Raw genomic sequence first — 21,394 nt, forward strand, 5'->3', positions numbered from 1 at the left:
TACATCTAACTACTGTCTCAACATCCAGAGGTAACCACTATTAACATTTTCTTGTTAATTCTTCAAGAAATATTTACTATATACATAAGCATATATATTACATACATATTATGCATGCCTGTAGCCAAGCAGACTTGTTTATATACACATACGTATATAATCACATTTATGCTTAGATATGTTTTTTTACACAAAAGGGATATTATAGCATCTTGTTTTTCTATCCAATGTATCTTAGAAAGTTTTTGTATTACCCCAAGAAGAGTTACACCATTTTTTAAGAACACATAGCACTGTACTACAATTTAGGTAACAAGTCCTCTACTGATGGATATTTAGCTTGTTTCTGTTTTTCCTTTTTTAAATGTTTATTATTTTTGAGAGAGAGCAAGTGAGTAGGAGAGGGGCAGAGAGAGAGGGGGACAGAAGATCAGAAGCGGGCTCTGTGCTGACAGCAGAGAGCCTGATGCGGGCTCGAACTCAAGAACTGTGAGATCAACACCTGAGCTAAATTCCAACACTTAACTGACTTGAGCCATCCAGGCGCCCCTTGTTTTTTGTTTTTTTTTTTTCCTTAAATTATTACAAATAATGTTTTGGTAACTATCCTTGTTTATAGGTGTTTGTGTACTTGCACAATATATCTACATGGAATTGTTCAGTAGGTCTTTTTTTTTTTTTTTAATTTGTTTTTGAGACAATGCAAGAGACAGAGTGCAATCAGTGGAGGGGCAGACAGAGGGAAACACAGAATCTGAAGTAGGCTCCAGGCTCTGAGCTGTCAGCCCAGAGCCTGACGCGGGGCTCGAACTCACAAACCGTGAGATCATGACCTGAGCCGAGTCGGATGCTTAGCCGACTAAGCCACTCAGGCGCCCCTTCAGTAGGTCTTTTTAAGGCCTCTGTAGTCTTCCTTCTGTTAAGTGGGGCCAGAAAGTGACATAGGGATCTTCTGCGCCCTCCTCTGTTGTTGTGTAACCAACTTCCCTGCCTTCTTCAATGTTTCCATTGACCTAGAGGCTCATGATACAGTTGCAGTGTTTTCTGCTGACCTCTTTTCTTGGTCACTGTCTTATTCCCTAAAGACTTTAGCTCTCATTTATTGTCCTCCTTTTCACTGTTGTTCCTTTCAGGATTTTCAGTGACTTTCACATCAATGTGGATTACTCATCTTCTATCCTGGTCTCCTCATCCAGGATGATCTGTTCTTCCATCCCACATTACCAACATCCATGATTATACACTTGATCTTAATCAAAAGGCCGAGAAGTGATCCAACATCTATGATTATAACACAAACTTTTTCACTACAAGTATGTGCACTGTGAAATCTTGAATCCGAGATCTGTTTCTCCAATAATTACCTCCTTAACTTCTAATTCACTTATACTAATACTTCAACTATAATAATTCTTTGATGTCATCAAGACCTCCAATCCACTCAACAATACTTTATTCACCATCCAATAACCTCCTTCTGTTTTCAGTTCCCCAAATCCTGGTTGGGCCCAGCTATCACCCTTATCCTCATTTATTTATTTAAACTTTATTTTTTAAATTTACATCCAAATTAGTTAGCATATAGTGCAACAATGATTTCAGGAGTAGATTCCCTAATGCCCCCTACCCATTTAGCCCATTCCCCCTCCCACAACCCCTCCAGTAACCCTCTGTTTGTTCTCCATATTTATGAGTCTCTTCTGTTTTGTCCCCCTCCCTGTTTTTATACTGTTTTTGCTTCCCTTCCCTTATGTTCATCTGTTGTGTCTTAAAGTCCTCATATGAGTGAAGTCATATGATATTTGTCTTTCTCTGACTAATTTCGCTTAGCATAATACCCTCTAGTTCCATCCACGTAGTTGCAAATGGCAAGATTTCATTCTTTTTGATTGCCGAGTAATACTCCATTGTGTGTGTGTGTGTGTGTGTGTGTGTGTGTGTGTATCACATCTTCTTTATCCATGCATCCATCGATGGACATTTGGGCTCTTTCCATACTTTGGCTATTGTTGATAGTGCTGCTATAAACATGGGGGTGCATGTGTCCCTTTGAAACAGCACACCTGTATCCCTTGGATAAATACCTATAGTGCAATTGCTGGGTCATAGGGTGGTTCTATTTTTAGTTTTTTGAGGAATCTCCATACTGTTTTCTAGAGTGGCTGCACCAGCTTACATTTCTACTAGCAATGCAAAAGAGATCCTCTTTCTCTGCATCCTCACCAACATCTGTTGTTGCCTGAGTTGTTAACATTAGCCATTCTGACACGTGTGAGGTGGTATGTCATTGTGGTTTTGATTTGTATTTCCCTGATGATGACTGATGTTGAGCATTTTTTCATGGTCTTCTTTGGAGAAGTGTCTATTCATGTCTTTTTTTTTTTTTTTTTCCTATTCATGTCTTTTACCCATTTCTTCATTGGATTATTTGGTTTTTGGGTGTTGAGTTTGAGAAGTTCTTTATAGATTTTGGATATTAACCCTTTATCCAATATGTCATTTGCAAATATCTTCTCCCATTCTGTAAGTTGCCTTTTAGTTTTGCTGATTGTTCCATTGCTGTTCAGAAGCTTTTTATTTTGATGAGGTTCCAATAGTTCATTTTTGCTTTTGTTTCCCTTTCCTCTGGAGATGTGTTGAGTAAGAAGTTGCTGCTGCCAAGATCAAAGAGGTTTTTGCCTGTTTTCTCCTCAAGGATTTTGATGGCTTCCTGTCTTACACTTAGGTCTTTCATCCATTTTGAATTTATTTTTGTGTATGGTGTAAGAAAGTGGTCTAGGTTCATTCTTCTGCATGTTGCTGTCCAGTTTTCCCAGCACCGCTTGCTGAAGAGACTGTCTTTATTCCACTAGATATTCCTTCCTGCTTTGTCAAAGATTAGTTGGCCATGTTTCTGGGTAGCCTTATCCTCATTTAATCTAGTATAGCCAAAAGTTGCTGGAGAAAACCACTGGGCTCATGGGCTCTATTTTATTTTATTAAAAAAAATTTTTTTTTAATGCTTATTTATTTTTGGGAGAGACAGAGCATGAGCAGGGCAGGGGGAGGGGCAGAGAGAGAGACACACACAGAATCCGAAGCAGGCTCCAGGCTCTGAGCTGTCAGCACAGAGCCGGACGCGGGGCTCAAACTCACAAACCGTGAGATCATGACCTGAGCCGAAGTTGGATGCTTAACTCACTGAGCCACCCAGGCACCCCTCATGGACTCTATTTTAAATTAATGACCACAAAACTCTAATGGGCACTCAATTTGGCTAGAAGTCCTACTTACATTTCCCTAGTAAATTTTATTCCTATCCTGCAAGTTGAGTTTCACAGTATTTTCTTTTTACCCACTACCTCAGCTGATCACCTGACATGTTTTCCTGAGAAAATACAACCAATCAGATAAGCTGGCCCCATATTCTCACCATCAAAACTGCTTAGAAGAAAAAAAGTACCTCTGCTTCCAAAGGCTCCTCTGCTTATGCTCTGGATTCCCTATAGGCTTCATTTCAGCTCTTCCTCTTTCTCTTCTGTATTTTCTACTTTGCTTAGGATAATTCTTTTTTTTTTTTTAATGTTTATTTATTTTCGACAGAGAGAGAGACGGAGTGCGAGCAGGGAAGGGGCAGAGAGAGAGGGAGACACAAAGAATCCGAAGCATCTCCAGGCTCTGAGCTGTCAGCACAGAGCCTGACGCGGGGCTCAAACTCACGGACCATGAGATCATGACCTGAACCAAAGTCGGCAGCTTCACTGACTGAGCCACCCAGGCGTGCCTCTTTAGAATAATTCTTATCAGATTCTAATCTCATTAGGAATGCTCTAGCTCTCTTACCCTTGAGCCCACACTCTCTCCTAGCTACCATCTATATTTCTCTGACACCTTCATGAAAAAAATTTTTAAAAGTGTTATATACATTTGTTATCTCTATTTTACCTTATATCCCGTAACCCTAATTAGGTTTCCAAGCTCACTGAAACTGGGGAATAGGTCCCCAAAGACTTTCTTCATGTTGCCAAATCTGATGGATTCTTCACTGTTTTCAGCTTTACCTCTTCAGAAGACTAGACTTGGGTTACCACTTACTTTTTGGTCTTTATGACACCATGCTCTCCTGGTTTTCCTTCTACCTTTCTGTCTCCTCCTCAGTGTCTATTTCTGGCTCCACGTCTTCCACTCAATGCTCAGTCCTGGACTCTCTTCTTTTCTCTTTCTATGTTCTCTCCCTAAGTGATCTTATATATATTATATCCTGTAGCTTTAAATATTACCAAAACCCTGTTGACTCCTAATTTGGTATCTAACATTTCATCTTGGTTATCTAATTGGCATCTGCAACTTAACTTGATTCCCCCCAAAACCTGAGAGTTATTCTTGACTTCTCTTTTACCTTGTCCCATCAATCTACTCCATTAAGTAAGTCCATTGAGTCTCTCTCCCAGCCTCCTATCCAAACCTCTTTCACTCCTTACATGGACTATTAAAACTGCCTCCTAAGTAGTCTCCCTGCTTCTATTTTTGCCTTCAAAAATCTGTTCTCAAAAAAAAAAAAAAAATCCATTCTCATACAAGGTGATCTTTAATAAGTAATTCAGTTCATGTCACTTACATGCTAAGCTCTTCAACAGTTCCCTATGACACTTAAAATTTAAAACCCCTCTTAACCAGGGCCTATAAGACCCTATGTCATGTAGTCCCCATTTATTTTTTCCACTTTTTTCCCCCTTCCTCGCTTTGCTCCAACCATACTGGGCTTCATTCTGTTCCATCAACTTGCCAAGTTCTCTCTTCGAGGCCTTTGCTCTGACATTCCCTCTGCTTGGGATGCTTTTTCTCCTAATCATTTTGTGATTAGCTCTGTCTTATAATTCAAAGTTAATCTTAAATATCATTGCCTCAGAGAGGTTCTCTCCATCTAAAGCAGCCCTCCTCACCTCTACAAAGTTACTTTGTAGTTTATTACCCTATTCATTTCCATAGCAGTTGTCTCATTCAAATTATATTCTTTATTTGTTTACTGTCTCTGGCATGTAAGTTCCTTAAGGGCAGGTAACTTGTCTTTCCTGTCACTTCTATTTCCCCAGCATTTACAACAGTTTTTGACATATTGAAGGCACTCAATAAATATTTGTTACATAAAAGGATGAAGCAATTGAATTATTAACTGTATTTGTATTTAGGTAATAGTGACAAATGCTAACAGAGGCTGACAACTCAAAAATGTGCATTTTGTTGGCAGAACATCATTCTGAGCTTTGTTTGGAAGTGAATCACCCAAATTAGAAAGGTTTGCTGTTATGAACTAATCATACACTATATACTGTTCTGGTGGTATATGGTGTCCCTTTAACAATAAGTAGCTAATTGCTTGTTTGATAATTCTTTTTCTTTTTTAATTTTTTAAAACATTTATTTACTTTTGAGAGAAAGAGAGAGAGACAGAGCCTGAGCAGGGGAGGGGCAGAGAGAGAGGGAGACAGAGAATCTGAAGCAAGCTCCAGGCTCTGAGCTGTCAGCACAGAGACCGATGCAGGGCTCAGACTCATGAACCATGAGATCATGGCCTGAGCCGAGGTCAGAGGCCTTACTGACTGAGCACCCAGGCGCTCCTGTTTGATAATTCTTATATGAAATTCATTAAAAAAGTAGTATTTTTACTTTTATCATATTAATTAGAAAGCTATTTAATAGAGTTATACTGTTTTTCTTTTTTGAGTGAGAGTGCACATGAGTGGGGGAAGGGAGAGGGAGAGTGAGAATCTTAAATTCTATTTTTAATTTAATTTTATATAAAAAATGTTTATTTATTTTGAGAAAGAGACAGAGCAAGAGCGAGCATGCATGCATGGGAGGGAGGGGCAGACAGAATCTCAAGCAGGCTCTGCACTGTCAGCATAGAGCCCAACAAAGGGCTCGATCCCAGGAACCACGAAATCATGGCCCAAGCCGAAGTCTAGGGTCAGATGCTTAACCAACTGAGCCACCCAGGCACCAGAGTTATACTGTTTTTCAGAAAGCCTCTAAGATAGGTGAATAGCTTTAGGCTGGTTTTCATTCTTTCCACTTAGCTGACAGTTCTACATCTTGATGTCAAGGTCCTTAAACACTTTATCTGAATGAATGTACTGTTTGAATTTAGGCCCAGATATTCTGCCTCTCAACCTTGGATTTTTTTAAAAAGATTTTTTTTCTGTTGTTACCAAATTACAGTTTTTATTTTAAAGGAACAAAATGGAAAAAGAATACATTTTATCATATAAAAGAGTTATCTATGTACCTAAAAACATTCTTCTCCTTTCAGAAGTTTATTGTATTTATAAAACACTATTCTTCCAAGACTCTTAGATTATGATTAGCTAAAATAACAGAAGAATTCTATCAATAGTAACAATTCTCACATCAATCTATCCAATAGGGTTCCATTACATATATCAGGCTCTTTATAACATGAAGTTCCAATAGAAAAAATATACAAGAATATAATTTCTAACAACGTAGACTTTGTGTATATTTCAAATTTCAGGTTGGTCTAAGTAAGTTGTTCTGGAGTTTTGTTTTTATTAAAACTAACAAACCACTGGATTAAAACTGCTTCCTTCAGTTAATACCCCCAAAGCAAGCCATCCTTTTCTTCTATGTAACAAATGGCCTTTGCTAATTAGATCTGTTTGTATGCTGGCCACATGTGGCAAAGTCCAGTCCTCCCCCAAAATAGTAACAACCTGCTCTGGATGGCAATCAAGTCACAAATCTATTTTTGGCTTTAATGTTTGAAAGTCCAAATGTGAAATGCCATGGAACTGAACCTTAAATGGCATAAGTGAAGTCATCTGATATGAAAGGACAGAATACAAGTATTTGGGGTACTCTAAAACACCTGTTTCTTTGTTCCGAAAGAAATAATGTTTCAGGCCTAGCAAGTGAATTTATAGCTAACTTGGACACACATAAAACCAAAATGAATCTCAGAACTGAAACAACAAGGGAGGAGGAGTGGCACAATATAATCTTAATTGTAGTCTCTTACATCACTCTACATTTCCTATTTTCTTAGTGTTTATGGTCTTTATTATGAATATCTTGGTTGTCTTACCTGTCTCTGAGTGTGTTGGGGCCTAGATAAGGGTACAGGTTTTCCTTAAGCTTTCCTTTGATGAGATGGTCCAGGGTCTCATGTAGGAAAGGTTGATGTTGAGTATACACATTTTCTACTCCCTAAGACAGGGAAAGATGGTTCTTATATCATTTTTGGGAAATGTGTAATATAAGAGTTAATAATACTCATCAGAAAAGGACATGCATTCAATAGGTTTTTCATGGGATAGATTCAAATAGGAATTTTAGAAGAATGCTATGGTTAAATCATTAAAAAATTTCTTTTCATCAATCAGAAATGTTCCAATCTCATAAAAATACTGTAATTTAAACCTAGCTATTAAAGAAGAATTTAAAAAATGGAATGGCTTAAATCCTTTATCATCTCTTCAGTGATTCTCATCCTTTTGTGAAAATGTTATATGACAGGTAGAGCAAATAAAAGGAAAACACATTTTCCTTTCTAGAAACACTCAGGAAAACGGAAACATTTCAGGAAACCTAAGAAAGGCTTGCAGATTAAAACTAATTTGTTACCAAAAAAAAAAAAAAAAAAAAAACTAATTTGTTACCATCTTAAGAAAATGGTTTAGTATTTTTAAAAGATCTACAATTGTTTCCTTTATCTTTAACTTCGTTCAAAGAAAAGATACCAAACAAACCTTGAATTATAAACAAATGGAGTAAAATGGCCATGACTAACAGAACTGTCTGTCTTTTTACTCTTGGGTATTTCCTAGAAATATTTCGTTATTCCCTATTTGGCTGTTTGGTCCAATGCTGATGCTGCTCCAATATAGAAAGTATTTGAAGAAAAGGCTTTCAGGAGGATGTCTGCTTTAATTTCATTAAATTGACACAGTACTAAGTCAGCAACAATCCTGAAGTTGCTTTGAAGATTGTATTTATTCGCTCTCAGCTGTAGGGGCTTCAACGGTTTCTCCTTTAGGAAAGCCCAGAGGACATGCCATACCTTCAATCCTTTGAGGAACTGTTTGGTAATAGCCACAGCGTCTTTGGGGCTGAAGAGGTCACTTCCTCTAACCCGTTTACCGCCATATTCAACTATTGCAGACACAAGCTATAAGGAGAAAAAAGAGAAACTATCTCTTACTGCTTGGGGATGAGGAGACCCATTTCATAAGAAAATATCTTTATTAAGGAAATGAGGACATGAGAGGACAGAATTATACATTTTTGTTAAGTAAAACAGTATAATTCTCCTCTGTCAGAGCTAAGAATGTTATTACCTATTTGGTGGGATTAACATACAGATTTGGTTACCTTTCGATACTTTTCAGAAACACCTTTATTCCTGAGGTCCATCATTAGTCCTGGCAGGCTGTTGCTGCTGTGTCGCTCATAATGTAGAGCATAAAGCATCACCAGGCGGGCAGCGTCAAACTCTGTCACTTTGGGGTTCTGCAGGAGCCTCTTTACATTCTGAAAAAAGAGAGCTGACATTTATCTCCCCTTCACTTGAGTCAGGTGTAATATCTTAGATCTAATAACTATTGAATGGCATCTGAGTTTATGACTAAGATTACCACTATGGCAATGTACAGGTCTAGGTTCAGCCATTGTTTCAACTACAGAAAATTAAATGCCTTTGCCTAAGATATGAAGCAAATAAGAAAAAAATTCCCACTGTAATTGCTTTAGGACAATAGCGAATTGAACAATGGATGGTTCTTCCTTTCTTTCCTTTGATGAGTTGATCTGTGGTCTCAGGTAGGAAGGGTTGCGGTTTCCTTGCTGAAACAAGGAACACACATTACTTGTACCATTTCAGTCAATACAGCTCACAAAGGAACTGACCCGGTGACTTGAACAAGTATGGCCTAGTGTTAGTGATTGACCAGTGACATGAAGATGAGTAGGGGGACTGGGCTTAATCTCCAAGAAGCATCAGATGAACGCTATGTCTCAATATGGCTTTCAGATATACAAGTATGTAGAGCACGGGATCTTTTTTTTTTTTTTAATTTTTTTTTTCAACGTTTATTTATTTTTGGGACAGAGAGAGACAGAGCATGAACGGGGGAGGGGCAGAGAGAGAGGGAGACACAGAATCGGAAACAGGCTCCAGGCTCTGAGCCATCAGCCCAGAGCCTGACGCGGGGCTCGAACTCACGGACCGCGAGATCGTGACCTGGCTGAAGTCGGACGCTTAACCGACTGCGCCACCCGGGCGCCCCGAGCACGGGATCTTTAAACGGAACACTTAGGATTTTAAGAGGGCAGGTACTGACAGCAAAGGGAGCTCAACAAAGTCATTTAGGTTTTGCTGATGCTCACATTAAGGGACTTCCCTATAGTATCTATTTATATTTATTATGCAGCAGAATAAGTTAATCCAGGCCGATAAATACTTTGTGATCTCCCTCTAAGCATAAGGCACTATGCCAGGCACTGGAGGGGATACAGAGATGAGCTAGACCCAGTTTCTGTCCTCAGTGAGTTCAGACAAGGAGGTGGAGGGGAATGAAACACTTATAGCCTATTCTGCTACGGAGCATTTTCTTGAAATGCACCTTAACTCTATGAGATCATTAAAATATGGGAATAGTGTCAGTTTAACACAGAAGGCATATTGCTTTATGGGTAGTTTTTTGAGTGTTTTAATATTAAGAAAGGAATAGGGACAAGTTTCCTCTTTAAAGACACTATGTTAAGAAAAGGATGTAAATCCTACACAAGTGTTTTCTGCAAGAAGTAGCTGGTTTGTAGCTTTAAGACTGCTGTACATTCCACTGTATTAAGCTATCTGGGGAAAGGGCAAGCGCAAATGAAAAGGATGCAAAGATATTTCTCTGAGTTAAAAAGCAAACAAAACAACAGCCCCAAACTGACAGATATCCTCATATTATATTTTTAATTTTGGTTCAACTAGTTTGTATGAGAAACAAAAGTTTTTGTAACCTTACATCGTGAAGACTAAATCATGAACCCCAGGAATAAGGAAAGCTACAAAGGATGGGCTGAGTGTATTTATAGGTGCAAATGCCTGTGGAGATTTAATCGTGCTAATATTTTTATTAGGATTGTTATTGTTTTTATTAGGGCTTTGATTACAAAGTTATATAGATTTTTTTAGTTATGCAGATTTTAAGTGACCTGCTTATAACCCTATTTTCCCAGAACACTTGGTTATTTTTATTTTTTTAAGTTTATTTTTGAGAGAGAGAGAGAGAGAGAGAAAGTGTGAGTAGGGGAGGGACAGAGTGAGAGGAGAGAGGGAATCCGAAGCAGGTTCTGTGCTGGCAGTGCAGAGCCTGATGTGGGGCTTGATCCCATGAACTGTGAGATCATGATCTGAACCAAAATCAAGTGTTGGACACTTAACTGACTGAGCCGCTCAGGTGCCCCAACTGGTTTATTTTTAGTACATGATTTTGCACAGTGGGAGGTTTTTCTGTTATAATACAGAAACAGATATAAAAAGCAAAACAAGAAACAGAAACTGAGAATCAGCGCAATGGGGGGGGGGGGGAAGGGGACACAAAGTGACGAAAAGTACATCTGCTTGCTGAGAAATCAAGAAAGACTTCATGAAGGAGGTGACATTTGCCAAAGGCCTTAAACAATCAGTAAGTGTTGGAATTAGTCTGAGAGACTAAAAGAGGAGATGCTCTTAATGGGAATAAGGAAATCAGAGAAAGAAATGGGTTGGGTTGAAAATCTGGCAAAAGCCTTGATGGGCACTGGGTTCTGAGGACATAGCAACATCCAAATGGAACTTTACAACTTATGAGATGCTTTCACATACCTTATCTTTTTAATACTTCACAACAACCAGGTCTAATGTTTAAGAACTCTTCTGTTCACACCAAAGAGGGACTGTGATGACACGGGGGATCTCCCAGGTGTCTCCCAAGTAGAATGTTCTCTGGGGAGGATACCTATTGTTGCTTTTCTGTGTGAAGATTTCACTAGCCTCATCTTCAAGGGATCAAAAGGGAAGAAATTTCTCTTCTGTAGACTTAAACCCTGCAGCCATAAGAATTTCCTTGTTTTTTTTTTTTTCTTTTGTGGTACCCTTTCCAGAGCTGTCACAGAATACAGACTACTTAGAATATCTGTTCAAATTTGCCACTAGTTTCTACCATACTACGAAGACATTTCAGAGTACAAATTACCATCAAGTAAGAATAGCCAATTTCATATGTATCTCAATCAACTTAGCATAAGCTTAAAACATCCATCTGCGATCTCTGTTGTCACTTTTCTCATAGGCCAATGTTTCACTCTGTGCCCTTGCAGTCACTGTCTTTTTATCTTAAATCTTCTTAATTTATATACCCTTCAGCAAATCTGAGACACTCAAGTAACTATAAAACCACAGAACTGGTACGGGACAGAGACTGCAGCAATCAGCCTATACCCTTCCCACTTGCTCCCTTTCTAATTACTTTCACTTGCATCCTGACTCCTGGCTCTTTCCCATTAAAGAATCCACTTCTCTTCCCTGAGATCTGGTGCTGGTATTTAGAGTTCCTGGCTTGACTCTTAGTTCTCCCTTGAGGACATGGACCAGAATCCGATGCAGGATGACTTGAGTAGACTACTTTGTTTACTTTTGAGCCCTTAGGATGCAACCCATGACTCAGGTCAGTGTTCCAGCTAGACTTATCTATTTCCTCATGAGAAGAAACCTGTAGGTACAAGCTCTTTCCTCCCTTTCAGCTGTGTAAGTCCTTGAAGAAGCAGGGCCTTTTTGTCTGCCTGGATCCCAGGTTACCCTTTGACTTAATTTTGAACTATTTCACTCATGGCTACTTGACTCATCAACTTGACTGACAGTGGCATACACTATACTGAGATTCCAGGGTACTAACCAGAGAAGAGGAGAAAACATTCTGAGAGACTTCTAATTACATAGAAGGTTATCTGCTACATGGTGGTATTTATATGCTGGAAATACAAGTGAATTACATAATGAACTTCTGGTTTCTCTTTTCTTATTAAATTTTCCATAAGTCTTGAGACTTTCAAGAGAGAAAAGTATACATCACATAATAACAATGGCTGAGTAACGAGAGAAACAGAAAACTATTGTCCCCTTAAGAAGACAGGATTCAAACATAAAATTCACTGAATTCTAACATTCATACAGGTTTAATGAAGGAATAGGAAAAGAAAAGCAAAAGCACTATCTCTGAAGGTCAAGTTTCAAAAAGTAGCTAATGTTCACTCAAAAAAAATCAATTAAAAAACAATTCTTCTTTTCTGATATTTAAAGATCCTTCCCATTGTTTGGGGCTACTTTTCCATTTTCTTCCACCAAAACTAGGATGACATAACACAACAAGAAAAGTTTTTTATAATGACATAGCTACATGTTAAACCACTGTACAAATCACAGATGAAGTCAACAACTAAAAATAGTCCTTAATTTCTGCTTCAATTTAACCGAAAGAGTAAGAACTCTACCTTGTTATCTCTTTTTTCATCTTAAATCTACTCAATTTCTATACTTTTCAGCAAATCTGAGATACTCAAGTAACTATAAAACTACAAAACTGTAGTAAAATTGTCAATGAATACCATTATAAGCCAGCAGATTAGAATGGCAAGATGAAATTGGCAGAAGCCTTCAACAAGCTGATATGATAAAAAAAAAAAAAAATGAGTCTAATCTGTTTGAGAGAACAGTGTTGTGGGACTATAAAGAACTTATCCAGGAAAAATGATAGAAAGTAGGCAGGACCCAATTCCAGTGATTGGTAATACATCTGAGTCAGTATTCTTTTTCTTAATATCTAGTCAATATAAAAATTAGCTTTTGCTGTTCCACACTGTTTCTGAAACACTAGTTAAATGTTGGTTTATACAGAAAAAGATCATTTTATTCTTAATTGGTGAAAGTAAAATTGTCACCTCAAGGTGTCCCAAACAATTTTCTTATGATTTTAATGAGAAGCAGAAAAACCCTTCTGCAATCAGGGAGAGATCTGAGGTGATGAGTAGACTAGAAAACATGTCCTGGATACCACAAAGAAAATAGAATGTGTCATCAGATAATAATACTGATAATCATGACAGTTACTACTTACTAAATGTTGTAAGTACCAAGTACAATATTAAGTGCTTTATATGTACTAGCTCACTGAACCCTCAGAAAAATCTTTAAAGTAAGCACTGTGATTTTTTCCTCAGTTTACAGACAAAAAGACTAAGCCTTAGAGTGGTTATCATTTTCAAACCCAAGCCATCAAAGTCCTAAGCTCTTAGCCACTACTCTATACTGCTTCAAACAGAACTGTCCTCTTCATATTTCTAACAAGCATTTATTGAGTCTTTATACCAGTAATAGGATGATTTGAGATCTCTTACCCAAGGTCAGGAAAGAAGGATATAAAATAGTTCCTCCTTCTTTTTTTTTTTTTTTTAATTTTTTTAACGTTTATTTCTTATGGAGAGATAGACACAGGGCACAAGCAGGGGAGGGGTAGAGAGAGGGGGAGACATAGAATTCGTAGTAGGTACCAGGCTCTGAGCTGTCAGCACAGAGCCCGACGTGGGTCTTGATCTCACAAACTGCAAGATCATGACCCAAGCCAAAGTTGGTCGCCCAACCAATTGAGCCATCCAGGTGCCCTGAGTAGTTCCTCCTTCTAAATGAAAGCTATGATATGAGACATGGAGTTGGAGGACTGCTTACTTTCTGAAGATGTTTCTCTTCATGGCATGAAAATAAATCTTCCTCACTAATCAAATGAGTCCTTACTGAGGCTATGGATATGTTTCAATGATGTACATTACGTTTGGTTCCAGTGAAAATTCTTCTAAATCAAATTTTTGTTAGCCTGTAGGATAACTGGTTAGAAGTGGAAGCAATTTATAGATTAATTTTTAGCAATATATGAACTTTTTTCCTTCACTATGATATAGTTACTATTCAATAAAGAAAACCCCATTCTACTCAAAAACCTCAATTCATTGCTTCATGATGTATTATCGTCCAAGGTCAAGCCAAGGAATGCTATAACCCATCTAGGGGTCAGGCCCCTGGCATCTACTCATTACCAAACAAAAGCTCCCTTCATAGACTATTTAAATCATGTTGCCAAAGAAATCTTTTATGGTGGAGGAGTCCAAATCAATTGCTCACTGTAAAACCCTAACAACATGGGCAAGAAAACCTTCAAAGGATAACTTTTTAAGATATAAAGTGGACCACAAATGGAATTCATATTTTAAAGTATCTATTTTTATCTCTTAAAGTGAACAAGAAATAAGATTTCAGGCAAGGAATTATAGTAACCCTGTCCAACTGCTTTCCATATGGTAGAGAGATACAAATAAAGATACTAAAACTGGCTAGTGATTAAGTTTGGTTCTATTGTTTCAAAGAGAAAAATAAAATGATAAAGAAACAGAAGGAAATTTATTTATTAATTTTTTTTTTAATTTGAGAGAGAGCATGCATGAGTGGGGGGAGGGGCAGAGGGGAAAGGGGGGAGAGAGAGAGAGAAAGAAAGAAAGAGAAAGAGAGAGAGAGAGAGAGAGAGAGAGAGAGAGAGAGAGAGAGAGAATGTTAAGCAGGCTCCATGCTCAGCATGGAATCCAACACTGGGCTCAATCCCATGACCCTAGCTGAAGTCAAGATCATGAAGTCAAGATCATGACCTGAGCTGAAGTCAAGAGTTGGACACTCAACCAATTGAGCTACTCAGGTGCCCCAAGAAACAGAAGGAAATTTAAATTTAATTACAGGACAAAATTTTGTTTTTATTTAATGAGAGAAGAAAATTCATTTTATTGAGAAAAATAAAAAGTTTTCATAGGAATACTTCTATTAGAACCACAAAACAATTGTGAAGTATTATTAGTAGTATTGCTTAAAGTAAAGAAGTTGGTCAAGTTAAATAGATTGTGATACATCTTTATGAAGGAATACTGTTCAGTGATTAAAAAGAGAATGAGGGGAGCCTGGGTGGCTCAGTCGGTTGGGCAGCCGACTTTGGCTCAGGTCATGATCTAGCGGTCCGTGGGTTCGAGCCCCGCATTGGGCTCTGTGCTGACAGCTCAGAGCCTGGAACCTGTTTCGGATTCTGTGTCTCCCTCTCTCTGACCCTCCCCCGTTCATGCTCTGTCTCTCTCTGTCTCAAAAATAAATAAACGTTAAAAAAAATTTTTTTTTAAATAAATAAATAAAAAGAGAATGAGTCTCCGAGATATGTGGCTAAGTGAAAAAATAAAATGCAAAACTATGTGTACAGTATGATATCATTTGAATTTAACAAAGAGAGAGATACACTCACTCATGCAGACTTGCATCCACAGAACAACTGTAAGGGTGTATGTGAGGCTGGTAACTGACTCAGTTTTTACTATACTCCTTTTGGTGAACCAAGTACTTATATTATCTATTTAAGAATTAGAATTTAATACAATTTAAAAAATAATAAAGACAGCCTAAAAGTTCTTTGAAAAGATTTAAGGGATAAAATTCAAAGTGATGACGGAAGTAGTTTTCATAAATATAAAGCAAATAGCATCATTATGATTTTCAAAATGATGGTGTTTTCAGAGGAAATCTTAATAAACACTAAAAAGTAACAACTATAAATCCCAGTAAAGACTTTGCTATAACTAAAGCAACCACAGGTGGATGGATTTCTTTGTTCTGGTTGTACAATATGTTTAAAACATGCTTAGAGAAGAAGAAACAACATTTACAAAGCACCTATCATATGTGAAGGATTTTGCATATCTCACTGAATCCTGGTACAAATCTAAAAGTTTCAAATCTTTATCCCTGAGGCTTGGGAAAAATAAGTAATTTCCTCAAAAAAAAACCTCTGGTATGTAGAGACAGAATAAAAGCCAGGATGGTCTGGCTCCAAAGCCTGTGTTGTTTCCATTATACCACACTGGCTTTATTTTATAAAGTTGAATTGCAGCCGGGAAAGAGAGAGACTAAGTTATAGAATACAGGGCCCTATAAATAAGGAAATGTACTTCTTATGGGGAGTGCCTTAGAAATGGCCATCTCCCTAAGGACTCTCATTCCCAAGTGACTTATTGCCAGTGATACCACATTGTCATTTCTCAGGAGCCTTGGAATTATTGGATTAGTTCTGTCTTGTTATCCTTATATCCAATCTGTCGCTAAATTGTTGTTTTGTCCCTTTGAATTGTCTCTCAGATTTGCCCTTACTGTACATTTTTAGTACTATCACTATGAGTCTACCAGCCTAACTTCAGTTGTTTTTTTTTTTTTTTTTTTTTACCTCCAAAGCATCCTTACTAGATTAAATTTCCTAAAATACTGCTTTCATCATATCGACTTTCTACAAATGGCCCCACAATGGATGTCTTTGCTTATCTCAGCAAGTGCAAATTCCTCTTACAGGCTTCTTCATAAACTGGTTCCTGTGTACCAATCCAATTTTATCTCCTATTTCTCTTCCACACCCACTCTCACACTGCTTATTACTTTTTTGCATACTTCTGCATCTTTGCTTTTCTGTTAACCCTGAATGAAATCCTCCTCCAGATTCTGTTCATTCTTGATGGTCCATCTTAATATCATCTTCTCTAAGGAACTGTTCTCAATAACCTCAATCTTATAGTCAGCATCACAATTTTGACTTAATTAAATATTACCTTAAAACGCTAAGCGTTTCTTGTGTTTTAGTTTTGTCCCTTCAACAATGCTGCAAATTTCTTAAGGCCAGGGTCTGATTATGTCCCTTTTTTTCTAAAATCCTCTGGTAACTCTCAACATTTTAAGATTAAAGCCCCATCTCCTTTCAGTGGCCATAATTGGGCCCCAGTCTTTCTGGCTTATCTAAGACCACTCCTCATCTTGTACCTTGCACTAGCTACATTGAATTATTCTCTGTTCCCTTAACCCACCCCCCCTCGCCCCCCGCCATCTCCATGCCTGCATTATCTCTGCTAAGAATTTCCCCTCTTGTCTCTGGTTGGTACACTTCTACTCTGTTTGGTGCACTCCTACTTATTTGTCCAGACCCAATCTAATGTCATCTTCTTTAAGAAGCCTCATCCTTAGGGAAAACAGTTGTCCTTCCTCTGTATTTCCATATCCTTTTGTAAATACCTCTAGTATAACAGCACTTATCATATGGTAATTCCTGGTTTAAATTTCCTTCTCCCCTACTATCATGTGAGCTCTTTGAGGAAAAGTATGGTATCTTTTTCCTCTTCGTACCTCTGGATCCTTATAGCACTATGTACACGCAGCAGGCATTCACATGTTTATGGACTGAAGAGCAAGTGTTCAATAATAAAAAACTTAGATAATACATTTTAATATATATTGCATCTTTAAATCTTCCTTACAACATTGTGAGATAAATATCATTTACAGATGAGGAAACTGGCTCAGAAAATAAGCCAACGGCTCCAGGTCACAAAGCCAGTAAGTGGCAAATGGCCAAAATCCAGATCTTCTGATTTTGGTCTAGAATTCTTTCTAGTAGCCTAGGATGCCCTCCTAAATACTCCTTAACTGCCTGAACCCTCTGCTACTGCACATTATTCTTCTCCTGTGGCTCTTGTATCTAAAATCAAACTAATCTGTGTTCTTGTCTCAACTCCTTGTTAGACAATAAATTCCACGTTAGTGAAGAAGGATTACTTTTGCCTTTGTATCTCTTGTTCTGCCTGGCACAGTGCCTTACACACAGTAGGTGCTCATCAAATTGGACTGAATAGATACCTGGAGAGCACTAGAATGGTCATTCTGACAGGCCAGTTCTTGCTCAACTTCTGAAACCTCCAGCAGATTCCGCTCACTGACCAACCGAGACAGCTCTCCAACCACTGTCACATGCTTTGATACCGTCCCAGACATCTTCTTAAACTGTGGGTAATTCTCAACAAAGGCCTGCCATGGGAAAGACATCAATTGAGGGTTCTGTTATTTGACTGAGGATAGACATGTATGAAGAAGGGAAAAAATAAGCAGGAATTGTTCTGCCCAGACTAAGGCATCTACCAATCACATGGTATTTTGTTTATGCTTAAGAAGATAAGAACTGGTATATGTCAATACACTGACTCTTTAAATAGTCCAAATGTGACTGAAGAATGGAAAAAAGTACATGGCTTGTTATGAAGTTTTCACTATACTGTTTCCTAGAGAGAAATAGTACAGAAAATTATTTCAAACCAAACAAATGAATGTAGGCAGAAATCAGACTGAGAATATTCTAGAAATATTGCTTACATGAATAGTTCCAAAGTCTTGCATGTTAGTCATCCATGAACATGTTCAATTTACCTTCATGTCTGCTATTGATTCTAGTTTTTGCTGTTCTTTTGGTTTCTTCTTCTGAAAGTCTTCCATGAGATTCTTTATATTGCTACCAATCTCAGCAAAGTTCAGGTACATATTCTGTGAAAAGGAAGTTGGAAACAGTTCCAGCAATGAGTCTGACTTCCAGATCATTTAAAAGAAGTGAGAAATGGAAACCAATTTGACAATAAATTTCATATTTTGAAAAATAAATAAATAAATTAAAAAAATAAAAGAAGTGAGAAAGAATCCCAAAGACAGAATTGAAAGGCAAGAAAATTCCATTATAATGACCAAATCTGGACACTGGCCAGGACACGGGTGATGAATGCCATTACTATTCTCACAAAGGGCTACAGAAGGGAAGGAAGTAAATAAATCGGGTTCTAATTCTGAGAGTATAAAACTAAATATGTGATTTCTATGGGAAAAAAACTGTTAAAGGGTCAGAATCCAAATCTTCTGCCTTCTCTTGAGATGCAGTTTATCTACAGGATGCCTCAACAACCTTCCCCATGAAATCCCATACCTGTTTTCATTCGAACAAGTCAACACCAGCCTTCTTACATAAAAATAATGAAAAACAACGAAAAAAAATTTTAACCTACATTAGTCAACACCGGCCTTCTTACAGAAAAATAATGAAAAACAATGAAAAAAAATTTTAACCTACATTAGCATAGAATTCATCGTTTTCAGCAGATAGGACCACCTCTCTTAAGTCTTTACTGATCCCCGGCACTCTGGAAAGATCAATCCGATTGTTGTTTATGCCCAGTAGTTCATGGACCATGGCCTGATATGTCCACTAAATGAAGAAGTAGGACAGAAAAATTGGTAACTGGTAAAACATGGAAATAGCAAATGTTCAGGAAAACAAATAAAAACTGGTAACATTCTTAGCAACTAGTCTTCTTTACACAGAGGCTCTTTATTTAGTTCAAGTTTTATTAATACTTTGTGTTATACTAAGCATTAAGACTTACTGTAGTTGGTTAAACTAAAAGTCAAAATACTTTTAGAGTTTACACTTTTGGAAGAGGGGCAGCGAGATTAATATTCCTTATAGAAAGAAAACAAATTAGATCTATCATTAGCTCTACTTTTTGCCCGTGAATTAAGAGTATATTTTTGGCTTCACAGATAGGGCTATATTGGTACTGCAGTTACAAGCTGTACCATTTCCTGTACGCTTCTGTGGTTTTCTGCAGCATGAGAAGTGTGTTCTTGCAGATCTGAGTGGTGCTATATTTATCTTGGGAACACTAATATTATCAGAAAAAAACCTTGTAAGTTGATCAAAACACACATATTCAGAAGCTTGCCTCTGTATCCATTTTATTTCCTATTTTTCCTTAACATGAATTGTGAAGAAGGATTGGTTTCCATTCTTACAAAATGTGAACTTATTTGGCAAAAATGGAAAGGAGAAACTCCAAATTTTGCCTTCTCACCATTTATGGAGAATGGGTTACTTTTAGTCCTAGGTCCTTTAGACAAAACTAAGTATTTTCCAGCCAATTACTCTCTAACTCTAGAATCTAAATGCTAGAAAGATTTATACATTTCATCTTAAGCAATATAGATCTATTAAGAAAGAACTTAAGAGGTTATAAAAGAAGGTGCTTAATTTCCAAAAATATTTGCCAAATGAATCCTTAAAAAAGCAAGTTTCATTGGGGTATGTAAATTCAGTACAACAAAATGTTTATGCTTCCACAGGCAGCATCCTGTGCATGCGTCTACCATTAGCACTTACTCTATAATTAAAATTATCAGTTGGAGCACCTGGGTGGCTCAGTCGGTTAAGTGTCCTGAGCTGTAGGTTAAAGTTGGGCCTATATTGTCAAGGCTCTTAGACACCAAGTTCAGGAGTCTGTATTTAAGCCAGTAGGCAAATGGGAAGCAATGAAGATTTTTGAGTCAAGAGTAAAAAGATCAGAACTGTGCTTTAGGAAAATAATTTAAGGGACGCCTGGGTGGCTCAGTTGGTTAAGCATCCAATTCTTGATTTCGGCTCAGGTCATGATCTTACTGTTTTGTTGGTTCAAGCCCTGCATTGGACTCCGTGCTGGCAGTGTGGAGCCTGCTTGGGATTCTCTCCCTTCCTCTGCCCCTTCCCCACTTGTGCTCGCTAGCGCACATGCTCTCTCTCTACATATAAATAAATAAATAAAGTAATTTAACAACACTGTGGAATATATTAGAGTGGGAAGAAATTAAAAGTGGAGAATCAAGCCCCTTCTGTTTCAGCAATCTTGGAGCCTGTGAAGGCCTGCTGGGAATAGGATTCCTAAAATGACAAATATGCCTGGAAGGCTATGGTCCAATGCCATTTTTGCTGACCATAAGCAGGGTCTCCAGAACCAGAGGGAGCATACAGCTCTTCTTAAAACTGAAGGTGTTTATGCTCAGAATGAAACTGAATTCTTTCTAGGCAAGAGATGTACTTATGTGTACCAAGAAAAGAACAACACAGTGACTCCTGGTGGCGAAACGAAGAAAACCAGAGTAATCTAGGAAAAGGCAGCTCCTATTCAAAGCAAACAGCAGCATGGTTCATGTCAATTCCAAAGCAACCTACCTGCTAAGGCCATTGGACACAGAATCCATGTGATTCTATATCCTCAAGGACTTAAACTTACTGAAAAGTAAATAAATAAAAGTGTATATCTGTTTTCTTATAAAAAAGGAAAATAAGAAATAAGAGTGAGGAATCAAGTAGATGACTATTTCAGTAATCTTATAAAAGATTAAGGGTTTATGACAAGGTGACAGCAGTATGAATGGGAAATTGCAGACAGACACTGGAAAAGTAGAATCTACAGAACCTAGAAGTTGCCTTGATTAGAGGTGAAGGTGGTGGTAGAAAGGGACAGAAAGGATAAAGCAGAAGAAAGAATCGAAGATGACCGTGGTTGATACCAAAATAATAGGAAATACAAGGCAAAAAAAAGAAAAGCTGAAAATAAGGAGGAGAATACATGGATGACATTGTTCATTTCCACATTGGCATTTTGATGAATACCACATGAAATT

At 37.7% G+C, this 21,394-nt stretch overlaps 1 protein-coding gene across 4 annotated transcripts in view; it reads right to left on the bottom strand.

Moving 5' to 3' along the window:
- The window catches only part of VPS45 (vacuolar protein sorting 45 homolog), a 66,068-nt gene that overhangs the window by 35,315 nt on the left and 9,359 nt on the right, over window positions 1-21,394 (bottom strand). For all 4 annotated transcript variants that reach the window (XM_047083542.1, XM_047083543.1, XM_047083544.1 and 1 more), the window contains exons 8-13: window positions 19,029-19,163; window positions 18,341-18,454; window positions 17,777-17,944; window positions 8,368-8,526; window positions 8,057-8,164; window positions 7,082-7,203 (exon numbers count right to left, since the gene is read on the bottom strand). In XM_047083542.1, coding sequence (XP_046939498.1) covers window positions 7,082-7,203; window positions 8,057-8,164; window positions 8,368-8,526; window positions 17,777-17,944; window positions 18,341-18,454; window positions 19,029-19,163 — 806 coding nt within the window. The remainder of the gene's footprint in view (window positions 1-7,081; window positions 7,204-8,056; window positions 8,165-8,367; window positions 8,527-17,776; window positions 17,945-18,340; window positions 18,455-19,028; window positions 19,164-21,394) is intronic.

Source organism: Lynx rufus, unplaced genomic scaffold (genome assembly GCF_022079265.1).
Source record: "Lynx rufus isolate CCGP_SWC_20201006 ecotype Redwood Valley unplaced genomic scaffold, mLynRuf1.p SCAF_2, whole genome shotgun sequence".
Taxonomy (NCBI): domain Eukaryota; kingdom Metazoa; phylum Chordata; class Mammalia; order Carnivora; family Felidae; genus Lynx; species Lynx rufus.